The sequence below is a fragment of the Vulpes lagopus genome, chromosome 1 (assembly GCF_018345385.1).
Source record: "Vulpes lagopus strain Blue_001 chromosome 1, ASM1834538v1, whole genome shotgun sequence".
Lineage (NCBI taxonomy): Eukaryota > Metazoa > Chordata > Mammalia > Carnivora > Canidae > Vulpes > Vulpes lagopus.
In genome coordinates, this window is record NC_054824.1 from 28,230,449 (window position 1) to 28,254,356 (window position 23,908).

The 23,908-nt window shown below is 36.6% G+C and overlaps 1 protein-coding gene across 1 annotated transcript; it reads left to right on the plus strand.

Annotated features, from left to right (window-relative positions):
* The first annotated feature begins 4,186 nt into the window (after positions 1–4,186).
* LOC121486453 (coiled-coil domain-containing protein 169-like) lies at positions 4,187–23,166 on the plus strand. The gene is made up of 3 exons (XM_041747345.1): positions 4,187–4,438; positions 4,629–4,978; positions 23,070–23,166. The coding sequence occupies exons 1-3, from the start codon at positions 4,187–4,189 to the stop codon at positions 23,164–23,166; spliced, it is 699 nt and encodes a 232-aa protein (XP_041603279.1).
* The last annotated feature ends 742 nt before the right edge of the window (positions 23,167–23,908 follow it).

The window sequence follows — 23,908 nt, forward strand, 5'->3', positions numbered from 1 at the left end:
GTCTGCTTAGGATTCTTTCTCCCTCCTCTCCCTATGCCCCTCCTCCCTGTGTATGCTCTCTCTCTCTCCAAAATAAATCAATCTTTAAAATTAATAAATAAATGGAACCATTTATTTCTCCTTCTAGAAGTGTCTTAATTAGAAGGACTTGTCTTTCCTTCACCTCTTTCCTCCTTCATGTTGGCTAGAAAGTAAATATAACTGGAGCTCAGGTAACCATCTTGAACAATGAGGTGGTAAAGCATAAAGATGGAAGGAACTTGGGCTTTATAACAATGTAGGCACTGTTCCAGCGTAGGCAGTCTCCCTCTGGATTCTTTTACCTTAAAGAGAAATAACCTTTTATCTTATTTAAGCCAGTAGTTTTTATTATTGGTAGTATTGATATATGAGCTGAATCTAATATTGGCATGGATATTAAAAAAGATTAATTTTGTGTCTTTGTCATGCTATATTTATATCAAATCCAAAGTGTATACCTTTCATCTTCAATTTTTAGCTGTCATTCAAGCCAGAATACTTGGCAGCAATGGTGTGTGGAGCCAGCTTATACCAACTCACATGAACCAATTTTTACATATTGAGAATTTTGAAAGTCAGTTGTTAAAACACAGCCATCATTAAAAATTTAACTATATAAAATTATAGTTTAATAAATTATGCTAAAATAAAAGGTAATAAATACTTGAAAAACACCATTTCCTAATGGTTTTACTATTTCTTATGCTCTTGAGTTTATATTGTATCTGCCTATGTTTATAGCAGCAATGTCCACAATAGCCAAAAACATGGAAAGAGCCCAGATGTCCATCAACAGAGAAGATGGATATGTATACAATGGAATATTACTTAGCCATAAAAAGACAAATACCAAATTTCACTTATACATGAAATTTAAGAAGCAAAACAGATGAACATAGGGGAAGGGAAGGAAAAATAAAATAAGATGAAAACAGGGAGGGAGGCAAATCATAAGAGACTTTTAACTATGGGAAACAAACTGAGGGTTGCTGCAGGGGAGGTAGGAGGAGGGTAATTGGATGATAGGCATTAAGGAGGGCACTTGAAGTAATGAGCACTGGGTTTTGTGTTTTGTTTTTGCTTTTGTTTTGTTTTCTATCTTATGAGCACTGGGTTTTGTATGCAACTGATGAATCACTAAATTCTACCTCTGAAACTAATAATACAGTGTATGTTAATTAAATTGAATTTAAATAAAAATTTTTAAAAGTTGAATCTAAGTTAATATCATTTAAACAAAAACTTCAATAAAAAGTTAAAGAAATACTGCATAATGGGGTGTTATTTTTCATTTCTTCCAACTTCCTGTTTAATAACATGACATAGGTAGCTTGAAATTAGCCATATTGAGAACATTTTCACCATGGAAATTGACAAATGCTAAAAATCAGGGTTTGATGTTGTTTTGTTGGTTGTCCAGGCTTAAGAAAGTGATGGAGAAAATGTTAATAATGCAAATGTGTTGTGTCTAGTGCTGAAGCTGAAAAGTTTTAATTTAATGAGAATTAATTATGTGGAGATGAGAAATAGTTTATGTTGGATTTAGTGAAAATAATTTTGTTAGGTAAAGAGTTAGCAGATTAGGATGCAATTTTGTCTGTCAAACCATTGTTGGACTGCAACTATAGATTGCCCAAAGATATAAGAGTTCAGCAAAAATTAATGAAGGCAATCTGTGAGAATTAATTGGCTATATGGAACTTACAGGAAAGAATGTTGCAGATTTTATTATTTTTAAAAATTATATACTAGGCATTCTTTTTATCAGTCAAATTATAATAAATTTATATATTCATAAATACATGCAGTTTTTCAGAGCCATTTTTTAAAAATTAGCTGTCCATCTACTATTTATTTCTTCACTTCCCTCACCCTACACATTCAACTCATTACTAAATCTACTAAATTTTAATTTAGAGATGTCACTTGAATCTATATATTTTTATCCACTCCATGGATAATGCTGTAGATTGGGTCTTCGTTGTTTTTCTGGCCACTTCCACTTTTGTCTCCCTCTAGTTCATATTCCACACTATTGCCATGAGGGTCCCTTGACAGGGCAGATGTACTACTTCCACTTCCCTACTTAAAGTCTTTCAATGGCTTTCAGTGCCTTAGAGGATAACAGGATATTGAGAATTTTGAAAGTTCTCTCTGCATGATCCAAAACTCCTGGCACATGCTTTCATTATGAACTCCTTGCTATGCTCTTTCTTTATTCCACTGTCAAGACTTATGCATGAGACTTGGCACACTGAATTACAACCTTTTGTTTACAGTAATAGTAAGCATGTAATAGTAAGGAGGATAGTTTAGCTATCGTGTAATACTAAGGATGATAGTTTAGCTATCTTGTATCCCAAGCACTTAGTACAAATGTTTAGCACGTGTTAGGGATTCTAGAAATATTTGCTAATTAAATAAAATAAAAATCCACCGTAACTGCCAAACAGTTCTTCAAAGTACCTTTCTCATTTTACACTCCTTTCATTGGTGTATGGGGGTTCTAATTTCTCCATGTGCTTGTCAACACTTGTTACTGCTTATTCTTTTAGTTACAGCCATTTTAGTGTGTAAAGGGGTATCTCATTATGCTTTTGAATTGCATTTTCCTAACGTCTAATGATGTTGCACTTCTATCTGTTCATGTGCTTTTAGCCATTTGTTTATCTTCTCTAAAGAAAAGGAAGACCAATTTCATTATTTTGCATTTGGATATCCAATGGATGGCACCGTTCATTGAAGATATTCCCTGTTGAATTGGTTTGACACTTTTTTAGAAAACCAACTGACCATAAATATGAGTTGCTTTTGGACTCTCAAATCTCTTTTGGTGATCTATATGTCTATTCTTATGCCAGCACTAATCCATCTTTATTCATTACCGTGGCTTTTAAAACTGAGAAGGGAGTTCCCCAACTTGGTCTTCCTTTTCAAGATTGTTTTGACTCTTCTGGGTCCCTTGCATTTTTATATGGATTTTAGAACCAGATTGCCAACCTATGCAAGGAAGATATCTGACATTATATGAACCTGTAGATCAATTGGAGAGTGTTGTCATCTTAACACTATTACATCTTCTGACACAATAACATGGGATGTATTTCCATTTATTTAAATCTTCTTTCTTCCAACAATGTTTCATAGTTTTCAGTGTAAAAATATTACACTTTGTTAAATTTATTTCTAAATATTTTATTCTTTTTGACACTATGGTAAATGGACTTGTTTTCTTAATTTCATTTTTGGATTCTTCATTGGTAGTGTATAGAAATGCAATTGATTTTTCTATATTGATCTTAGATCCTTCAATCTTGCTAAACTTGCTTAATAAGATTTTTTCAGCAGATTTCTTATAATTTTATGTATACAACATCACATCATCATGTCATCTGAGAACAGATATAGATTTTCATCATCCTTTTCAGTCTATTATTTCTTTTTCTTGCCTAATTTCCCTGGCCAAACCCTCAATATAAAAATTAAAAGAAGTGGCAAGAGAAGACATCTTTCTCTTGTTCCTCCTCTCATAGGAAAGCATTCAATCTTTCATCAGTAAGTATTTGTAAATGTGGGCATTTTTTAGATGCCTTTTAGGAGTTTGAGGACATTCCTTTTCATGCCTTGTTTGTTTAGTGTTCTTTAATCATGGAAGGGTGTTGGATTTGTCAAATGCTGTTTCTGTATCTACTAAGATTATTTATGGTTTTTATCCTTTGTTCTATTACTATGCTGTATTGTATTAATTAATTTTAATATGTTGAACTAATCTTACATTCATGGGACATGTTGGAATCAGTTCGCTAATATTTTGCTGAAGATTTTTGGATCTATATTTATAAAGGATCTTGTCTTTTCTTATGATATCTTTGTCTGGTTTTGGGGATCAGGGTAATAATAACCTCAAGAATGTATGGGGAATTGTTTTCTCCTCTTCTATTTTTTGGAAGAGTTTGGAAGGATTGTATTAATTTTTCCTTAAATGTTCTTGAGAATTCACCATTGAAGCCATCTGCACTGGGCTTTCTGTCTCTGAGAAGTTAAAATTATGGAGTCAGTTCGCCATGGCAACGGCTCCCGGCAGTGCTCTCTTCCCGGGTTCTGGGTGGCTTTTCAGATCTTGTGGTCTTAGCTGTAAGAGGGGGGACATTTCTGATCTGACACTATGTTGGAAGGAAGAGGTGACAACTTCGACGGTGTGAGCACTGACCGCCTTAAAATGGAGCTGCTGAAAGAAATCCATCTGAAGGATATAGTGCAATTATCAATGCTTGAAATAAGACGCAAGATAGCGGAACTGGAAGCCAAACTCAATACTAATGATGAAGGTGGTGAATGGAAAGTTCGTTATGAGACACAACTTGAACTGAATGAGCAACTAGAAAAGCAAATTGTGGGATCCCTGGGTGGCGCAGCGGTTTGGCGCCTGCCTTTGGCCCAGGGCGCGATCCTGGAGACCCGGGATCGAATCCCACGTCGGGCTCCTGGTGCATGGAGCCTGCTTCTCCCTCTGCCTATGTCTCTGCCTCTCTCTCTCTCTCTCTGTGACTATCATAAATAAATAAATTAAAAAAAAAAAAAAAAAGAAAAGCAAATTGTTTCTCTAGAAGAGAAAAATGGAAAAAATCCGTGGAAATCCTTCAGATAGATTGTCTTCTATCCGTGTCTATGAACAAATGCCAGTTGAATCCTTAAACACATTGCTTAAACAGCTAGAAAGGGAGAAAAGGATCCTTGAAAATCAAGTGAAAGACTGTGCACTGAGATTGGAACAAGAATCAAAGGCTTACCATGAGACCAACAATGAGTGCCCTATATACCTAGCTGAAATGTCACAGGTCTCTGACTCATACCAAGTTTCTAAAAGGCAACAGATGGATCAACTGCCTAGAGTGAAAGAGAATCTAGTGAAAATAGATGTGCCTAGCAAGAAGTTTCTGCTGCCGAGGTCAAAGAGGTTGTTGCCTGTGTTCTCCTCTAGGATTTTGATGGATTCCTGTCTCACATTTAGGTCTTTCATCCATTTTGAATTTATTTTTGTGTATGGTGTAAGAAAGTGGTCCAGTTTCATATCTCCCACATCATTTATCCTTTTAAAGTGAAACTTGGGGCAGCCCGGTGGCTTAGTGGTTTAGCACCGCCTTCAGCCCAGGGCCTGATCCTGGAGACCCAGGATCGAGTCCCACCTCCGACTCCCTGCATGGAGCCTGCTTCTCCCTCTGCCTGTGTTTCTGCCTCCTCTATGTGTCTCTCATGAATAAATAAATAAAATATTTTTTAAAAAAAGTTAAAATTACTTATTCAGTTTCTCCATTGTTATATGCATACTCAGATTTCTATTTCTTTTTGAGTCAGTTTCAGCAATTTGTATTTTTTAAAGAAATTGTCCATTTCATCTAGGCTATCTAATTTATTGGCATACATTCATTCACAGAATTCTCATGGTAATCCTTCTTATTTCTGTACAGTTAGTAGTGATGTTCTCTCATTTCTGATTTTAGTAACTGAGTCTTCTTTCGGTCAGTCTAGCTAGATGTAGGCTGTTTTCTTTTTCTTTTTTTTTTTATTTTTTCAAGAACTAATCTTTGATTTGCTTGAAGTTTTTATATTCTGTATTTCATTTGCTTCTAGTATAAACTTTATTATTCCTTTATTATGCTTTCTTTGGTTTTTTTCTTCTTCTTTCTGCTTTTATAAGGTGAAGGACTAAGTTACTCATTTGAGACATTCTTTTTTAATATAGGCATTTACCCATAATTGTCCCTCTGAGCATTGCTTTAGCTGTATCTCATGAGTTTTGGTATATTGTGTCTTTGCTTTAAATCATCTCAAAGTATTTCCTAATTTCCCTTGCGATTTCTTCTTTGACCCATGGGTTGTTGGGAGTGCATTGTTTAATTGACATATGTTTGTAAATTTCTTTCTGTTATTGATTTCTAATTTCATACCATTGTAATTGGAGAACATACATTGTATAACTTCAATACTATTAAATTTATTGAGGTTTTTTTTCAGCACCTAACATATGGGCTATACTAGAAAATGTTTATACATATTTAAGAAAGAAACATATGTATTCTGCTACTGTTTGATGGAATGATCTATTAGGTCTTTTGTTAATAGTGTTGAAGCCCTTTATTTCCTTGTTGATATTTGGCCTGGTTATTCTATCCTTATTGAAACTGAGGTGTTAATGTTTCCAACAATTATTCAAGAATTATCTGTTTTGCCTTTAAACTCTGACAGTTTTTGCCTCATGTATTTTGGGGCTTTTGTTAGTGTATATAGCTTATCATTTTTATATCTCCCTAATAGATTGGCATTTTTGTTATTAAATGTCCCTCTATATGTCTGGTAACATTTTTTTTGTTTTAAAGACAATTTTTTCAGAAATCAGTACAGACATTTCAGCTCTTTAATTGTTGTTTGCATACTACATCTGTTTTCATTTTTTAACTCCAACCTATATATATCTTTGAATCGAAATTTAAAAAAAAATAGTAGAATTCTTTTCAGCTTTATTAAGGTATAATTGGCAGATACAATTTTAATATATATATATTCAATACAATATAGTGTGTGTGAGAGAACGTTTAAGTTCTAATCTGAGCAAATTTAAATTATATGATGCAGTGTTATCAACTCTAGTCACTATATTATAAGTAGATCTTCAGAACTTATTCATCTTAAACTGTAAGTTTGGACCATTTTATTAATGTCTGCCTACTTCCTCCATTTTCTATCCCCTGCAAACCACCTTTCTAATCTGTTTCTATGAGTCTGACATTTTTGAAAAAAAAATTCTACATAAACATGATACTATGCAATATTTGTCTTTCTCTGTCTGGCTTATTTCATTTACCATAATGCCCTCCAGATTCATACACGTTGTCACAATTGACAGGCTTTTCCTTTATTTAAGTCTGAATAACATTCTTTTGTGTGTGTGTGTGTGTATATATATATTTTTTTCCTTTCCTTTCTCTCTCTCTTCTTTCTTTCTTTCTTCTTTCCTTCTTTCTTGCTTTCTTGCTTTCTTGCTTTTTTCCTTGTTTTTTTTTCTCATTATATTACTGGTTTATTATGAAGGATACTAAAAGGAATCAAATACTAGATGAGTGAATATATAGGGTGAGGTCCCAAACAAAATAGAGATAAACAAATAGGCCTCTTTCACAGAAAGCCTGGATGCCTCAGTCTGTTGCTTTTCTACTGTGCTGTGAGGGTGTTAGCCAGTTGAGAACTCTTTCTATATTTGTTAGAGTCCTTAGGACTTGCAAGTATAAACTGCTGGTCACTATACCCAGATTATCTAGAGGTGTCCCCTGGGTGGCAGCTGCAAAAATCAGGGTCCTAGACAAGTTACAAGCTCCTTTCTGGAAGACACTAGTGACTTAGTGTGAGGCAGAGGGAGAGCACAAAGATGGTGTCCATTGGCCCCTGTCTTTGGGGAATATTTAAGCAAGCCTCTAGATGTGTGTTAAATTAGATGCCTGCCTCTCAGGCTGATGCTTTACAATAAGCAAATAAAGCTCTTTCACAGAAAGTCTGGGTGCCTTTCTGTTGGCTGCATTTGCACTGGGTCATGAAATGGCTAAGGGCTAGGCGAGCAAGCCCTTTAAGAAATGTTTCTCAGCTTACTGTAGCCTAATGAGTCTCCTGGACTCAACCCCATTAACTTTCAAAGTTAGTTGTTTTGGGGGTTAATTTCTCAGGTGCAGGTCTTAAAAGTTAGGATGTCAGAAGTAGGGTTCAAACCCTTCACTCCTCCAAGGTAAAGCTCTGGGTTGAGTTCCTTCCTGATTCTGGGTTGTTGTGTAGGGAATGTTGTTTATGGTGAGATTGTGTCTCAGTCTTTCTTACCCACTTTGATGTGGGTTTTTTTCTTGCTTGCCCAAAGTGCACAATTCACACAGCTAGTTTTTGGAGAATTTTTTCCCCAAAAGAAATTGTTCTGTATATAGATTAGGTGTGTCCACGGGAGGGGTTAGGTTTAGGATCTTCCTACCCTGTCATCTTGAACCAGAACTCTAATGTTATTTTTTTTTATAGGATTGGATTTACATTTACCATGTTGTCTTTGATTTTATGTATGTTTCAATTTTTTTCCCTTCTCTATTCCTCCTTTATTGCTTTATTTGTTTTATGTGGATATTTTAAAATATAATATTTATTTCCTTTAGTGAACTTTCAATTTTATTTCTCAAATTCTTTTCTAAATTCTTGTGCTAGGGATTACAATATATAATTTATCAAAATGTGTTTCAGATTTATATTGCCTTTGTTCCAGTGAAATATAGAAACTTGATTCCCATATAGCTACATTCCCTCCTTCCCCCACTTTTTGTGCTATTATTGTTATGCCTATTATGTTTACATATGTTATAGATTCAATAATACATTGATATAATTATATTTTATATAATCTTATGTCTCTTAAAGCACCTGAGAGGGAAAAAAAAGAACACATATATATTCACTAAGTTTACTGTATTAATTTTCTTATTTACTTGAACTGGTTCTCTTTGTTTCTTCCTGTGGATTAGATTTACCACTTGATGCCATTCCCTTATTCCAATATAACTTTCTTCGGATCTTCCTCCTTTGTGTTGTTATTGTCAAACATATGACATGTCTATATGTTATAGGGCCAGTGATATAACTATATGCATACTGTTTTATAGAATTATGTTTTAAATCAGTTAAGAGAAGAAGAAAAGAAATGTGCAATTATTCTTTCACAATCACCTACATAATTATTTTTACTGATACTTCTGGGTTTTTTGTTTATATGAATTTCTGTCTATTGTCACTTGCTTTCAGCTTGAAGAACTTCATTTAGTATTTCTTATAAAGATCTGCTAGCAATAAATTCTCTATTTTGTTTATCTTGGAAATTTTTTATTTCACCTTATTTTTTAAAAGTAGCTTGCTTTATATAAGATTCCTAGTTGACATTCTTTTTCTTTCAGCACTTTGAATATGTCATTCCACTTCTTCCTGGTTTCCATTGTTTTTATCCACAAGTCAACTGTTACTGAGTTCTCTCACATGTGATGCATCATTTTTCTCTTGTTCCTTTCAAGGAGTTCTTTTTATCAGGGCACCTGAGTGGCTCAGTGGTTGAGCATCTGCCTTTGGCTCAGGGCATGATCCCCGGATCCTGGGATCGAGTCCTCAATCAGGCTCCCTACAAGGAGCCTGCTTCTCTGTCTGCCTATGTCTCTGCCTCTCTCTGGGTCTCTCATCAATAAATAAATAAAATATTTTTTTTAAAAGAAGCTCTTTTTATCTTTGACTTTAAACATTTTGTACTATGATATATTTAGGTGTAGAGCTTCTTGCTTTTATCCTGTTTGGAGTTCCTTAAGCTTCTTTGTTTTGTAGATTAATGGGAAGTTTGCAGCTATTATATTTTAAAATAATTTTTGTGTCCCTTTATCTCTCTCCTTTTTTTGGTACTCCCATTGCAAATATTTGATGGGCTTAATAGTGTTCCATGCTTTTCTGAGATTCTCTTCATTTTTATTCATTCTTTTTTTTCTTTTTGTTTTTCTTTAATCTCTATTGATTTATCTTCAAGCTTGCTGATTGATTTTTTTGCCAGTTTAAATATACAGTTGAGTCCCACTAGTAAATTATTCATTTTGATTATTGTACTTTTTTGTATCCAGATTTCCATTTTATTCTTTTTTACAATTTCTATTTTTATTGCTATTCTCTGTTTTATAAGACATTAAAATCATATCTTACTCTTATTCTTTAATCATGATCTTACTTAATTCTTTAACTATTGGTAATAGCTCCTTTGAAATTTTTTATCTGCTAAATCTATTACCTGGACCTCTTCAAAGGTAGTTTCTATTACCTGTTTTCTATTTTTCCTGTATATGGTTCACAATTTTCTGCTTCTTTGCATGTCTTGTAATATTTGTTAAAAGCTGGGCATTTTAGGTGCATCTGGGTGACTCAGCTGGTTAAGGGTAGAGTCTTGATTTCAACTCAGGTCATGATCTCAGGGTCCTGGGATCGATCCCCATGTTGAGCTCTGTGCTCAGCAAGGAGTCTGCTTGAGGATTTTCTCTCTCCCTCTTCTTATGCCCCTCCCCTGTCTCAAAAACTCTCTCTATACATAAAATAAATAAATCTTAAAAAAAAAACCCTGGGAATTTTAGATAATCTATCACAGCAACTCTAGATACCAATTCTCATCCTGCCCCCTTGCCAGGACCAGTGTTGTTTGCTTGGTCATAGCTATCGACTAAAAGTTTGTATTTTCCAAAATTCATGTTGAGACCTAATCCCCAGTGTAATAGTATTTGGTGATGGTGCCTTTGAAAAATGATTAGGTCACAAAGATGGCACTTCCATGAATGAGATTAATGCCCTCCTAAAAGAGACTCTATAAAAATTCCATCACTCCTTTTCCATGTGAGGACACAGCAAGAAGATGACCATCTATGAACCAGAAGGTGGATTCTCAGCAGATACAGAATCTGCCAGTACCTTGTTCTTGGACTTTCCAGCCTCCAGAGTTGTGATAGATAGATTTCTAATGTTTATAAACCACCTAGTCTATAAGGTATTTTGTTATAGCATTCTAGATAGACAAACAGTCATTTTGGATATTTGTTTAGTGACTTGGCCAAACTAATCTGTGATGTCTATTTCTCCTGCAGTGTGCAGCCTGTTGTTTCTCTGCTCAGATTTTAAAAAAAAAAATTCATTTTTATCTTTTAACTTGACTACTTAGTGATTGCCCCTGGAATAAGCCACTTACTGGTCAAAGATCATACTTAAGCCTCTCAGCCAGTTAGATTTTTACTATTTATCATTATATATATGTGTGTGTGGCTTGGAGATTTCTATTACAGTTCAGGGAGTTTATATTGTTGTTCTCTGTATAGCTACAGATCAGTAGTTTAGATTTCCCCATCCTTATCGTTTCTGAAAGTATGGAACTTTAGTCATACATGCAATATTCCAGATTGCCAGGGATGACTGTGATTTTTTTTTTTAAATCTTAGTTTATTAATAGTTGCAGCTGGGTCAGAGTAGCTTATTGTTAGTTGGTGAGAAGTTGTGTTTAAGCCTCTGTGCCAGTGAGGCTTTGGCTCTGTGTGTATGGGCCCGTGTGAGGCTTGGAGAATGCTTTCAAATGTGTATCTGCTGTAATTGCTCCTGTGTGAGTGTGGTCTAGCACATGAACTCAGTCTTCCTGATCCTCATAGTGGATTGTGAACCAAGGAGAATTCTTGGCTGTTCCTTTCCCTGATCCTCTCTGTTAAATTTGTAACTGTGCTGCCATTTGCTTATATCAAGGAGCTACCAGCCTCTTGTTAATTGCTCACACATAAATATCTGTTATTTTTAACAATGTCCTTAGGCATGGAGTTCTCCATGCTCTATTTCAAGTAAAGCTTATTTCCTCAGACAGAATTATAGAATTCTTTGTCCTTATGGCCTTCTTTTCTTCCTGGGCTGGATTCCTACTTGTTTGCTGTGCATAAAATAGAGCTTTTGCCCCAAGAGACAACATTGGGTGAGGGAGAGGAGATGCCATCCTTTTAGCTGTACCTACCTGGCATAAAGCTTCCACAATGTGGAGCTGGGGTAGAGGGTGAGAAATCCAGCAACCTATCCATCCCAAAATGAAATCTAGCCACAAACTGAAAGCAAGTAGGAGGCATGCTTTTAGCAATACCTGTCTGGAGTAGAGTGCCTGAGATAGAGCTTTAGTAACAATGAGCTGGGGAAGGGTAAGGAAGTGGATCAAGGATGAAATGCTACAGACTCTGGTTTTTCTTATTGAGAAATTTAGTAGAACTTCTGATGTATGCCTTTAGGACAATTTCCAGAGACTTTAAATGATTTTTTTTTTAAATAATTATCACCAGTTAAGTTGTGTTTTGCTGGGGAAAGGGTCTTCTGAATTCTGTATTCTGACATTTTAGAAGACTCAGCCAAGTCATTGTCTTCTTAAGCCACTAAGTTTTGATGCAGGTTGTTTTACAGCAATAGATAACTGAGCCAGATTCCAAAGCTAGATAGAATAAGTGGAAGTCCTGGCTCTACTACTAACTAAGTGATTTTGAACAAGTTTTCTGAACCTCTGTTTCTCTCTTTATAAAATGAGATAATACTTTCTGCTAATGGTTGTGAGAAATAATTGAGATAATGTTTGTAAAGCAGTTGGACAGCACCTAGCACAAAAAATTACTTAGCGAATGATAGGTAACAAGTATTAGAAGGAACAAGGGGTAGATATATAAACTCAAGGAAGACAAATGCGGACAGCTGGCAATAAGTAAGTTGCTAGGTTTGCAAAATTGTTCATTGTTCTGCGACTCACAGACTTAAATGGAGAGCTGGAGAAGTAGACCAGAGATCTTTGTTTCTTGAGAACAGAAGGATGGTGTTTGAATAAGATTAACAGAGGAAAGTTTTCTGAGAGAGAAGAGTGGGCACAGAACTTTTGGAAACAGTTCAACCAGGGGGCAGAAATAAGTGGAGGAATCCTAAAATGAGAACAAAAGGAGTGCTCAGAGAATCTAGAGTCAGGAGAATACAGACATACTGAAGCCTAAGGAATAAAAAGCACTGAGAAGGTGCTTATGTAGGAGAAAAGCAGTAAGGAGAAAAGATCACTAGGGCCTTTTGAAAGAGTACTTTTTATAGAAGGGTGGTGGTGGTTGCTAAATCGCTAGGAGTCACTAGGAGTTATGGAAGCAGGGGAGATGGAAAGGAATAGCCACTTAAAGTGGGGGTTGAGGATGTGTTCTCTTATTTTGTAAGCATTTTGTTTGTATGTTTGTTTTTGAAATTGAAGATGTACTTTTAGACAGAGGAAAATAAAGATGATTAGGGATGGAATACATAAAACAGAGTGCTAAGTGATGGAGAAGGAACATGAAGCTGGCACAAGGGACAGGACTATTGCCACAAGTGGAAGGGTTAATCTACCTAGAGTTTTGAAGAGCAGGTGAGTGATGTACACAAAAACACTCTATTAATACATAGTAGTTTTGGGTAGAGAGAAGTTGGTACATATCACATAATCTCTGTTCTCCCTGAAAGGATGAAACAAACCCATTTGCAAAGAGAGTCAGGAAAGTGAGTGTCCAATTTAATGAGACAGTGAAAGCTTAGAAAAAATGTGTAAAGGGAATGTGAAATGAGACAAGGAGCTAAAGAGAGAGTATGGAGAGTGCTGAATTGAGGTTTCCTGCTCTTTTCTCCATTAATTTTCCTGGCAATACTTATCAGGAGAAGAGAAGAAAGCAAAGAAAGAAGATAAGGCAAAGGAGAGTATTTGCAAGGGAAGTGGATAATCCAGGACTGACTGGGGAAATAGATAGATATAGGAGCTTGAGGGTACAGGGAATCAAGAATGAAGGTGGCAGCATCATTGAAATGGCAACCTGTATGGAATCTGTCTGGATTTGGAGGCTGGTAGGGAAAAATACCATCTAGCCATTTTAAATGATGCCTCAGAAGACTTATTTTTGACAGAGGTTGGCAAATTATGGCCCTCAGGCCAAATCCTGTCTACCAACTGCTTTGTAAATAAAGTTTTATTGGAACACAACCATGCCCACGCATTTATATATTGTCTATGGCAGCATTTGCATTACAAAGAAGAGTTGAGAGAGAGGCCATAAAGCCTGAAAGTCTTAAAATATTTTCTGTCTGGTCCTTTGTAAAAAAATTTATGTTCACCCTTGGTTTATGATACATAAAAATATATATGACATACTGGTAGGTGAAAAAAAAGCAGAGTATAAAGCAATATTTATTACAAGACCAAATTTTCTGAAAAGAAAAAATATATACATAACTATGCCTAGAGAAAAGATGTAAAAGATACATACCTAAATATTTGTTAACAATTGTTTCTCTGGGTGGTAGGATTACCAAAAAGACTCTTTTTTCTTCTTCTCCTCCTCCTTTTTCTTCTGTTTTGTAAACTCCATAATTTCTATAATATGGGAGGATAATGGCCAGAAGAAGGAAAATTCTATTAAATGTTTACTTTAGCTGATTAGATCAAGGTGCTAAAGAATATGTGCCTGTGAATTCCTCTAAAAGGGTCCAAATAAGCTTATCCAAAAGATAAAATCTGTGTCATTGACTGCACACTCATCCCAATCACACATTCTTAAAAACTGATTTTGATTGATAACAACAGGTAATAGAAAAGCTATACCCACCTTTGAAATGACAAATCAAGGTATACACTGGAAATTTTATATGTGATACTATCCTAAAAGGATTCTAATAAGTATGTCAAAGTCTTCAAACTATCTTCATTAATGTTATGTTTACTCAGAAGGACTTAGTATTCAAATAGAAAGTCTTAGGCACGTACCTTTAGGGAGAATAATCTTAGAAGAGAAATTTATCTGTAAAGTAGGGTGAATCAAATCTTTCAGATAAAAAGTAGAGTTGGAAATCTAGATTAACTTCCTTCAACAAATGGCATTCTATCAAGGACTTGCAGAAGATGTGGCTGATTCTGATGGTTGTTTCTTTCCTCAGGTCCTTTGAAGCACTCTGTCAACATCCCCACAGGATGAGTCAAAAGTCCATCAGGTTAGAGGGCATCTGCCCAGTTTTATATGTTTAATTTATTTGTTTTAATGTATATTGCCATTGTCCTAGATACTGAACAGATTTTTTTTAAAGATTTTATTTACTCATTCATGAGAGACACAGAGAGAGGCAGAGACATAGGCAGAGGGAGAAGCAGGCTCCCTGTGGGGAAACTGATGTAGAACTTGGCCCAGGATCACAACCTGAGCCAAAGGGAGACTCTCAACCACTGAGCTATCCAGGTGCCCCTACTGAACAGAATTTGTAGACAAATTAGCTTGCCTACTCTGTCTTGGTGAATATTTATTGGATGATGAAATATAATTGGGAATCAAGTTGGAAGCCAGGTTGAAGAATTTGAAGTCAATCACCAATGGGAAAAGAGATCAAAGACAAAAGCAGAAGATAGAAGGAGCGAGTCAGAAAACTCCAGAAGCTGAGGGTTGGGTGTGATGTGGATGGAACACAGTGAGGAAGAGGCAGAAGAAGTGAAGATCAAGAAAAGCTTTGAACAAATATAGCCAAGCCCACAAAGACTCTTCTCTTAAGCCAAAGCTGTTTCATATCACAAAGAGGACATCTGATAGTGGAGACTTCTAAGAGCTGGATTTATTCCATTTCTTCCCCACTTCCCAGAAGCTGTTGATTTAGCAGTTTAGCAGATCAGACTATAATCTGACTCAAGAATATTTTTTGACAATCTTTACAATGCTTATTAAATCTAAATAACTACTTTTTTTTTTTTTTACATAACTACTTTTAAAAATTGTTATAGTTACAGAAACTTCTGTGCTTTAAGATCTTGGGCCTAGTAGCTTCATTTGCATTTGAGTAATTAAAGAATCTGAAGGAATTAAGAATGTTCATTTGGAGAAAAGATAAATAAACAAAGGAGCATTTGGGTCAGAGAAAATGGGATAGAAGAGGACATTTAAGGTTAACTCGTCTGATAGCATAAGTCTGACTATCAGTGGAGATCTGGGAAAAAGAAATATAATTTAGGTAGTTACACCAAACCAGCTTTCTTGAGGACTTCTCTCTTCTATTCACAATGGCCAGAACCTATGTACAGATGACAAATTACCAACTACCCTCTATTTTGAGATGAAGTAGGGGTTGAAAAGAGACCCAAATCAGATTTGTTACCTGTTTGAGATAAGGTGAATTCAAAGATTCAGACCTATATTCTTAATAAAGAGACCTTTTTGCACTGAAATGATCCAATTTTTTTTTTTTTTTGAGAGAGAGAGAGAGAGAGAGAGAGAGATTGAGAGAGCATGAGCCACAGTGGGGAGGAGCAGAGGGAGAGAGAGAGAATCTTAAGCAGGCTCCACACTCAGCACAGAACCTAATCTCATGACCTGAGATTATGACCTGAGCCATGAGTATGATCATGACCATGATTATTACCTGAATCAAGAGTCAGATGCTTAACCAACTGAGCCAGCCAGGTGCCCCTAAAATGATCCAATCCTGACTCAAGTTTATTCATGAATTTATTCCTTTACTGAACAAGTAGTTACTGGTTACTTTCTGTGAGCCAGATTGATCTAGATCCTGGGATACAGGGGTAAACAAAACAGACAGGATCTCTGCTCCCTTGTAGCATATTAGCTGACTAGAGTGAGTTAAATAGGGAACATGTAACAGAGTTTCCATTCTGACACGGTTCTCTGACATGCTATTTTAGAGGCAGCTATTAGACAGTTTTCCTTTGGAAAAGAAAAACGTGTGGTTTGCCTAGCTAAGTGCAAATTATGCATGTTAGGACAAGTCTAACTCAACTAATGCTAGTGATCAAGAGGACTGAGTGAAAGGAGAATAAATCCCATCTCTCTCTGACTCAAAGTTATTGACGATACACTTCTCCCTCTGAAGGAATCAATTTCAACTCCTCTATCTGGCTTCCAGGATTCTTCATGATTCTGCCCACTGCCTGTCTCCCTAACCTCATTTCCCACCACTGATTATTTGCCTTCTGTGCCCCATGGCTGAACACATGATATCACTGCATATTCTTTGCTTTGCCTGGAATATACCCCATGATATTGTTCATATGAAAAATTCATATGCATAAATGAAGACTCTTTACCTGTCACTTTATCTATGACTTTTCCTGACCTTTTTACTTAGTTAATTACTAGCTCCTTTAGACCACAGTGGTCTTTAATTACTTCCTATTTTGTATCACAATTATTTACCTCCCCAAACAAGACTAGGAGCTTTTGAGGGAAGAAAACTAAGTAGTATTTGGGTATTTCCCAAGGGTCTAAACCAATGCCTAGACTTTAATAAGCATTTAATAGTTATTTATTGAGTGAATAAATGGGTATATGAATGAATAAAAAACAGTTGAAGAAATTCTGGGCAGGAGTATTTTAAATGGCACAAAAAATTGGCAAATAATTCTATGAGGATTGGTCAGTGAATCAATATTATTTTAAATATATACTGTGTTGAATAACACCCAGTATTCTATATGTTGGCAAATTGAACACCAATAAAAAATAAATTTACAAAAAAAATTAAAAAATAAATAAATACTGTGTTGAACATTAAGGAAACTCACAAAGGCAGTAAATAAATGACCCCTGACCTCATGGAATATTCAATCTACAGGTCTTAAGGAGACAAGACTAATAAAAAGAGTAAGTGCCACAAATAAATGGAATATAAACTCACAAACCCAACCCAACCCCTGTAGTTAGACCTGCAGTCTGGAAGAGCGATTTTAAAGATGGTCAGCCCTTTTTATGAGGCAAATGAATCTTACGCAGCATTTTGAAAAGTTGAGTCAAAATAGGAGAGTAGGTTAGTCTATTCAAATAGTGCTGGGAGAACTGGACAGCTACATGCAAAAGAATGAAACTGGACCACTTTCTTATACCATACACAAAATAAATTCAAAGTGGATTAATTAAAGACCTAAATGAGAGACCTGAAACCACAAAATTCTTAGAAGAAAACATAGGTGGTAATTTCTCTGACATCAGCTATAGAAACATTTTTCTAGATATGTCTCCTTTGGCAAGGGAAACAGAAGCAAAATTAAACAATTAGGACTACACTAAAATAAAAAGCTTTTTCACAGTGAAAGAAACCATCAACAAAACAAAAAGATAACTTACTCAATGGGAGAAGATATTTGCAAATGATATATCTGAGAAGCGGTTAATACCCAAAATATATAAAGAACTTACACAACTCAGTACCAAAAAAACACATAACCCAATTAAAAAATAGGCAGAACACATGAATGGACTTTTTTCCAAATAATACATACTGATGGCTAACAGACACAGGAAAAGATGCTCAATATCACTCATTATCAGGGAAGTGCAAATCAAAGCTACAATGAAATATCACCTCACATCTTTCAAAAAGGCTAAAATCAAGAACACAGGAAACTACGAATGTTGGCGAGGATGTGGAGAAAAAGGAACCATCATATATTGTTGGTGAGAATCCAAACTGGTGCAGTCACTGTGGAAAACAGTATTGATATCCTTCCAAAAATTAGAAATTATGTTGCCATATAATCCAGTAATTCTACTATTGGATATTTATCCAAAGAAAATGAAAACATTAATTGAAAAGATATATGCATCTCTATTTCTATTGCAGCATTATTTAACCAAATAATAGCCAAATTATGGAAGTAGCCCAAATGTCCTTCGATAGATGAATAGATAAAGATGATATGATATAGGGACCCCTGGGTGACTCGGCAGTTGAGCATCTGTCTTCGGCTCAGGGCATGATTCCAGGATACAGGATTGAGTCCGGCATCTGGCTCCTTGAAGGAGACTTGAGGGACTTCTCCCTCTGCCTATGTCTCTGCCTCTCGCTGTGTGTCTCTTATGAATAAATAGATAAAATATTTTTTAAAAAGAAGATATGATTTAGATATATATATAATGTGTGTATAGATATATATATAGAGAGATATACATGTATATCTATATATATATCTATACACACACACATACAAATGGAGTATTACTCAATCATAAAAAATGAAACCTTGCTATTTGCAACAGCATGGATGGACCTATATAAGATATAATGCTAAGTGAAATAAATCAATTGGAGAAAAATGAATAGCATATGATTTCACTCATATGTGGAATTTAAAAAACAAAGCAAGCAAACCAAGAAAAAAGAGACAAAAAAACAGACTTTTAAATATCAAGGATAAACTTGTGCTTGCCAGAGTGGAGGCAGTTGGGGGAAGGATGAAATAAGGAAAGGGATTAAGAGCACACTTATTGTGATGAACACGTAATATATAGAATTGTTGAATCATTATATTGTATACCTGAAACTAATATAACACTACATTAATTATACTTGAAAAAATAAAAATTTTAAAAACAATAGCATATTTTAGAGGTAAAATAAATAGCATAAGTAAAGGTAGCATGGGAGGGAATAAGTCTGCACCAGAGCTGGCCTGATATTGTGCAATCCCCTTTTAGAATACCAATTTCTTGGTAAAGAATGATTCTAGAGCTGCTGCAGTGACTTTCGTGGCTTTCAGGGTCACTTGGTTTAGCTGTGGAATGAACTCAGCTGGCTGCAAAATGTCTCAGGGGCAATGTTGGAATGAATCTCTTTTGTTTCCAGAAGTCGATCAGGTTCTCAAGGCAAAGTTAATTTATGCTTGTGAGTCAAGCCAAAGCAGCATGGTGGCGGAATGTGTAGTGGGAGCCTGGCCACTTTCATACTCGTTAATAGCACAGGTGCTTAACCATCTCCAGCAAAATCTGGCAAAGTATGCATTTAGTCCTCCTATTGTAGCTATTTAATAGATTTGTTAATGAAGACCTATTTATTTTTAAAGGAAATTAGTGATTTTTAATGAGGGGTTTCCCCACAGGAGTTTTTCTTGAATAGGAAAAGGAAAGAACTATTGACTCAGTGCCTTCTACATGCAAAGAATATTTGAGATCCCAAACCATCCTGGCATTTAGTATCACTACTATATTCACTTTACAGGTAGGGAAGCTGGCACACGGAGAAGTGATTTCTTAGAGGCTCGTGTGCTAAGATTCAAATCTTGGACGGCCTGACTCCAAAGCTCAGCCTTTCCACTTAATCTCCATTACACCTGCTGCTTACAGGAAACACATGTGGGCATGGGCACATGCATGCACTTAACACACATACAGAGAATTTTAGATGAAGCAATTGTGCATTTCTCAGAAATATTCTTTTTATAACCTTAGCATTGAATAAAAGGAAAGAATATTTTGAAACATCTATCTAGATAATCGAATATATTCAGAGAGAAGTGCCTAAGAATTTGGAGCAAAATGCTCTAGTCTTCCACCTAGTGGAAGGTCAGGACAAAACAAGATGAAGACAACTCCATATATATGTACAACACAGAATTGCCTACTGGTAAGATTTAAGGAATCTTAAAGCAGGGTTCCACCTGCTTTCAAGTCTTTTTCACTCTTACTTGTTAAGGTATATAAGTTCATGTCTTTAAAAATGTCACAGGGTAACACATTCTTCCCAGGAGGGCTATGTTAAAGTGTACAGACTTTATATCAGAGTTCTTTCAAAAAGGATGCCAGACATATGTATTTGATTCAAGGTTGTAGAATGTAAGAGATTGAAGTTCTTTTTTTTTTTTTTTTAGATTTTATTTACTTATTCATGAGAGACATAGAGAGAGAGAGAGAGAGGCAGAGACACAGCAGAGGGAGAAGCAGGCTCCATGCAGGGAGCCCGATGTGGGACTCGATCCTGGGTCTCCAGGATCACGCCCTGGGCCAAAGACAGGCGCTAAACTCCCTAAGCCACCCAGGGATCCCCTCAACAAACATTGATTTAATTATTAAATATATTTCATGGGACACCTGGGTAGCTTAGTGGTTGAGCGTCCGCCTTCCACTCAGGGAGTGATCCTGGGATGGAGTCCTGCATTGGACTCCTTGTGAGGAGCCTGCTTCTCCCTCTGCCTATGTCTCTGCTTCTCTATGTGTGTCTCTCATTAATAAATAAATAAAATCTTTAAAAAAATAAAAAATAAATATATTTCAGAGGCTAAGCACTGTTGAATCTAACTACATAACCCCAAAGTTCCTAAAGACCCAGGTAAGAGGATAAAACTGATAAGATTTTAGAATCTGTAGGATTGCAAATCAATGTAAAGCAATGATTGTAAAATCATTGATGCCACTAATATTTCTCTGTACTTCATATCTCAGTTTCAGAACACGGGAGTTTCACATTCTGAGATATTTTGCTCTAGCTCTGGTAGATTGGCATGGTAGAGATTTAAATCATACTTCCTTTTTCAAATGCTGTAAAACACTGTCTCAAAATAAATACTAGTCCAAAAGCAATGGGGGGGAAATGTGTGTATCTGAGACTTATTATAGCCAAATACAGGGGTAACCTTTCAACTTTTGGAGAAGGAGCCACTAAAGTCTATACCACCTACTGGCATCCTAGCCCTTAACAAGCAGGATGCCCTGGCCGTGACCATCTCTTTCTTTCTGTATGTTTCTCCAAGCCTAACAAATGCAGATTTCTGCACTTGTTCCTGAATAGAAGAATGTTTGGAAGTTTTGTAAAAGTTATACATGCTTGTATGCGTATGACTATAGTATAGAATTGTAGTCAACAATTGGTAGCCAAGAGTTTTTGTTTTACATATAAAAGTGACTGCTTTTTAGTTTTTATTATTTTTTAAAGATTTATATATTTATTTGAAACAGAGAAAGGGGGAGGGGCAGAAGGAGAGGGAAAGAGAGAATTCCAAGAAGACTTCCTACCCCACTGAGCACAGAGCCTGACACAGGGCTGGATCTCACACGCTGAGATCATGACCTGAGCCAAAATCAAGAGTCAGACACAAGTGACTGAGCCACCCAGGCACCCCCAAAGTGACCACTTTTTAAATAATTGTATATATTCAGTAGCTGAAAGAATGGTAAACACTCTGAATTTCTCATCTATAAAATACAGACTGGGACAACTGGCCCAATGTGACTCGAGGTCAGAAAACCTATAATAGGGATAAAGAAGTACATATGATGTTAATCCTATGGATCTTTCTTTCTTTTTTTAAGATTTTATTTATTCATAGAGACACACACATACACACAGAGAGAGAGAAGCAGAGACACAGGCAGAGGGAGAAGCAGGCTCCATGCAGGAAGCCTGATGTGGGACTCAATCCTAAGTCTCCAGGTGATCACACCCCAGGCTGCAGGCGGCGCTAAACCGCTGAGCCACCGGGGCTGCTCCTATGGATATTTCCTGATGAATAAAACTCTGAGGGCTGTAGGTCTAGATTTACAGTAACCATTATGTAGTATCAGCACAGGCTACATTACACACTACAGTAACAAATCCATCCTGAGACCTCAAGGACTTAACACAACCAAGGTTTGTTTGGGCTTTTTTCTCCTCACTCATGCTCCATGTTCAATCTAAGTTGATGGGGCACTCCATTCTCTCTAGTCACTCCGACATATGGATAACATGATACAAGAGGTAGTTTAGAAAGATCAAGCAGGACCAAGGAAAAGAGAAAGACAGAGAGAGAGAGAGAGAGAGAGATCAAAATTGGAGTAGTTAATCCAAAAACATAAGTATTAATTATATCTTTTTAAAAAGTTTAGCTGAGAAGAGTTTAGAATATTATTAAAGAGTAATGGAAGGGAGGGTCGATAATCAAAGCATGTAGCCTTGGGTGTCATATAAACACTGCCCCAGTAGGGATGGAATGGGCCCTATAAATACCTGGTTTGCTGGCCCGTACAGACCTGCTGGGCCTCAGCTCTCCCAAAAGGCAGAAAGAGCCTGTGGATGGAAATGACTGCAAGGTAGCTAGACGGGTACTAGCCAGAGTGGACATTCCCTTGGATTGAGTAAACACGGGCGCTGGAAGATGAGTTTGTGTTCGCTATGATTCAGCGAGGGTGGATTGATCCGGGGGGCTGCCCTTACATCACTGGATTGCTTTCCACGCAGCTCACAGCCTCTCTCCCTTCCTTTCCCCTGTCCCAATGATTTGTTCTCTCTAATTGTACATCCCCCCATCCTTTGTCGAGGGCTTTGATAAATGTGGACACTTCCTCTTTATTTTCTTCACGTTCTGTGCCTCTCATGAGTCATTTCTGAAGGCACTGAATCATTTTCATCACTGCTCAGCCTCCTCCTGTTTGAAGTCCTTGTCTGGATATATGCTTATTCATCACCACTCTCTCTGCGACCCACATGTGTCCGGCACACTGTTTACATTGGGCTTTAATCTGTTGTTAGTGGCCAACTCCAGTGTCCCCCTCCTTCCTCAAGGGGCCCATCCCTGTTCCTCCCGCCTGCACTGCTCCCAGTGGGAGAGCATGGAGAGCAAGAGCTCTGGCCCTTAACCTTGGCATATGGACTCTTGCCCAGAACTTCATTCCAGACCTTCCTCTTTTGCTTGTCCTTTATAGCAGCTTCTTCCCCAGCATCATCTACACAGCAGAAGAGGCAGAAATGGGGTCCCCTCCCAGGCTAGCTCACAGACCATCCTGGGACAGTGCACCGTGATGAGGCTCACATGTTCTCAGTCCCCACCTGCCTTCTAACACCCATTTCCCTCTTGCTACAAATGCCAGTGTTTTTTGTTTTGTTTTATTATGTTTTGTTTAAATACACTTCAAAGTGCAAATTCTCTAGTTCCTACTGGTCAATGGAATGCACTGTTTTATGATCCCAAACACTGGGATTTTGAACGAACACATTGATATTTAGTCATTGGTAATAGATCTTGACATTTCAACAGGCCACAATGGGTTATCGTCCGTTCTGCATTTTCCTCCCCCAGCCCAGTTGCTCTGGAATTGATTTATGAAACTAGTTTGCTTTTTACTTATTTTATTCCTCATTATTCATATTTAATGTTACCCACACTTGACCTTGTGACTCTAATTCCTTAAACTGAATAATGTACACACATTGACTTTGTTCTTCTTGACAGGTCTTATCATTTTTTATCTTTGCCATCCCTCTTTCAGCCTTTTAAAGATCTTGGGCTCTCTGAATCTCTTATCTGTTTACATTCTTCTTCATTATTTAGTATTAATGTTCTTCTTTCAGCCGTTATTCCCTAGGTTGTTATTTTCCTCATTTCCTGATTTGATTCTTTCTGTCACAGAGCCAGATATCTCACTACCATGTTTTAGAGGTTGACTATCACTTCACCAGTGAAACCCATTCAGATGTTTCCAGGAACAACCACGTCCTCAGGAATTCAGCAACATCTTAATCGGTCCTTGCCCAAGACTTTTAA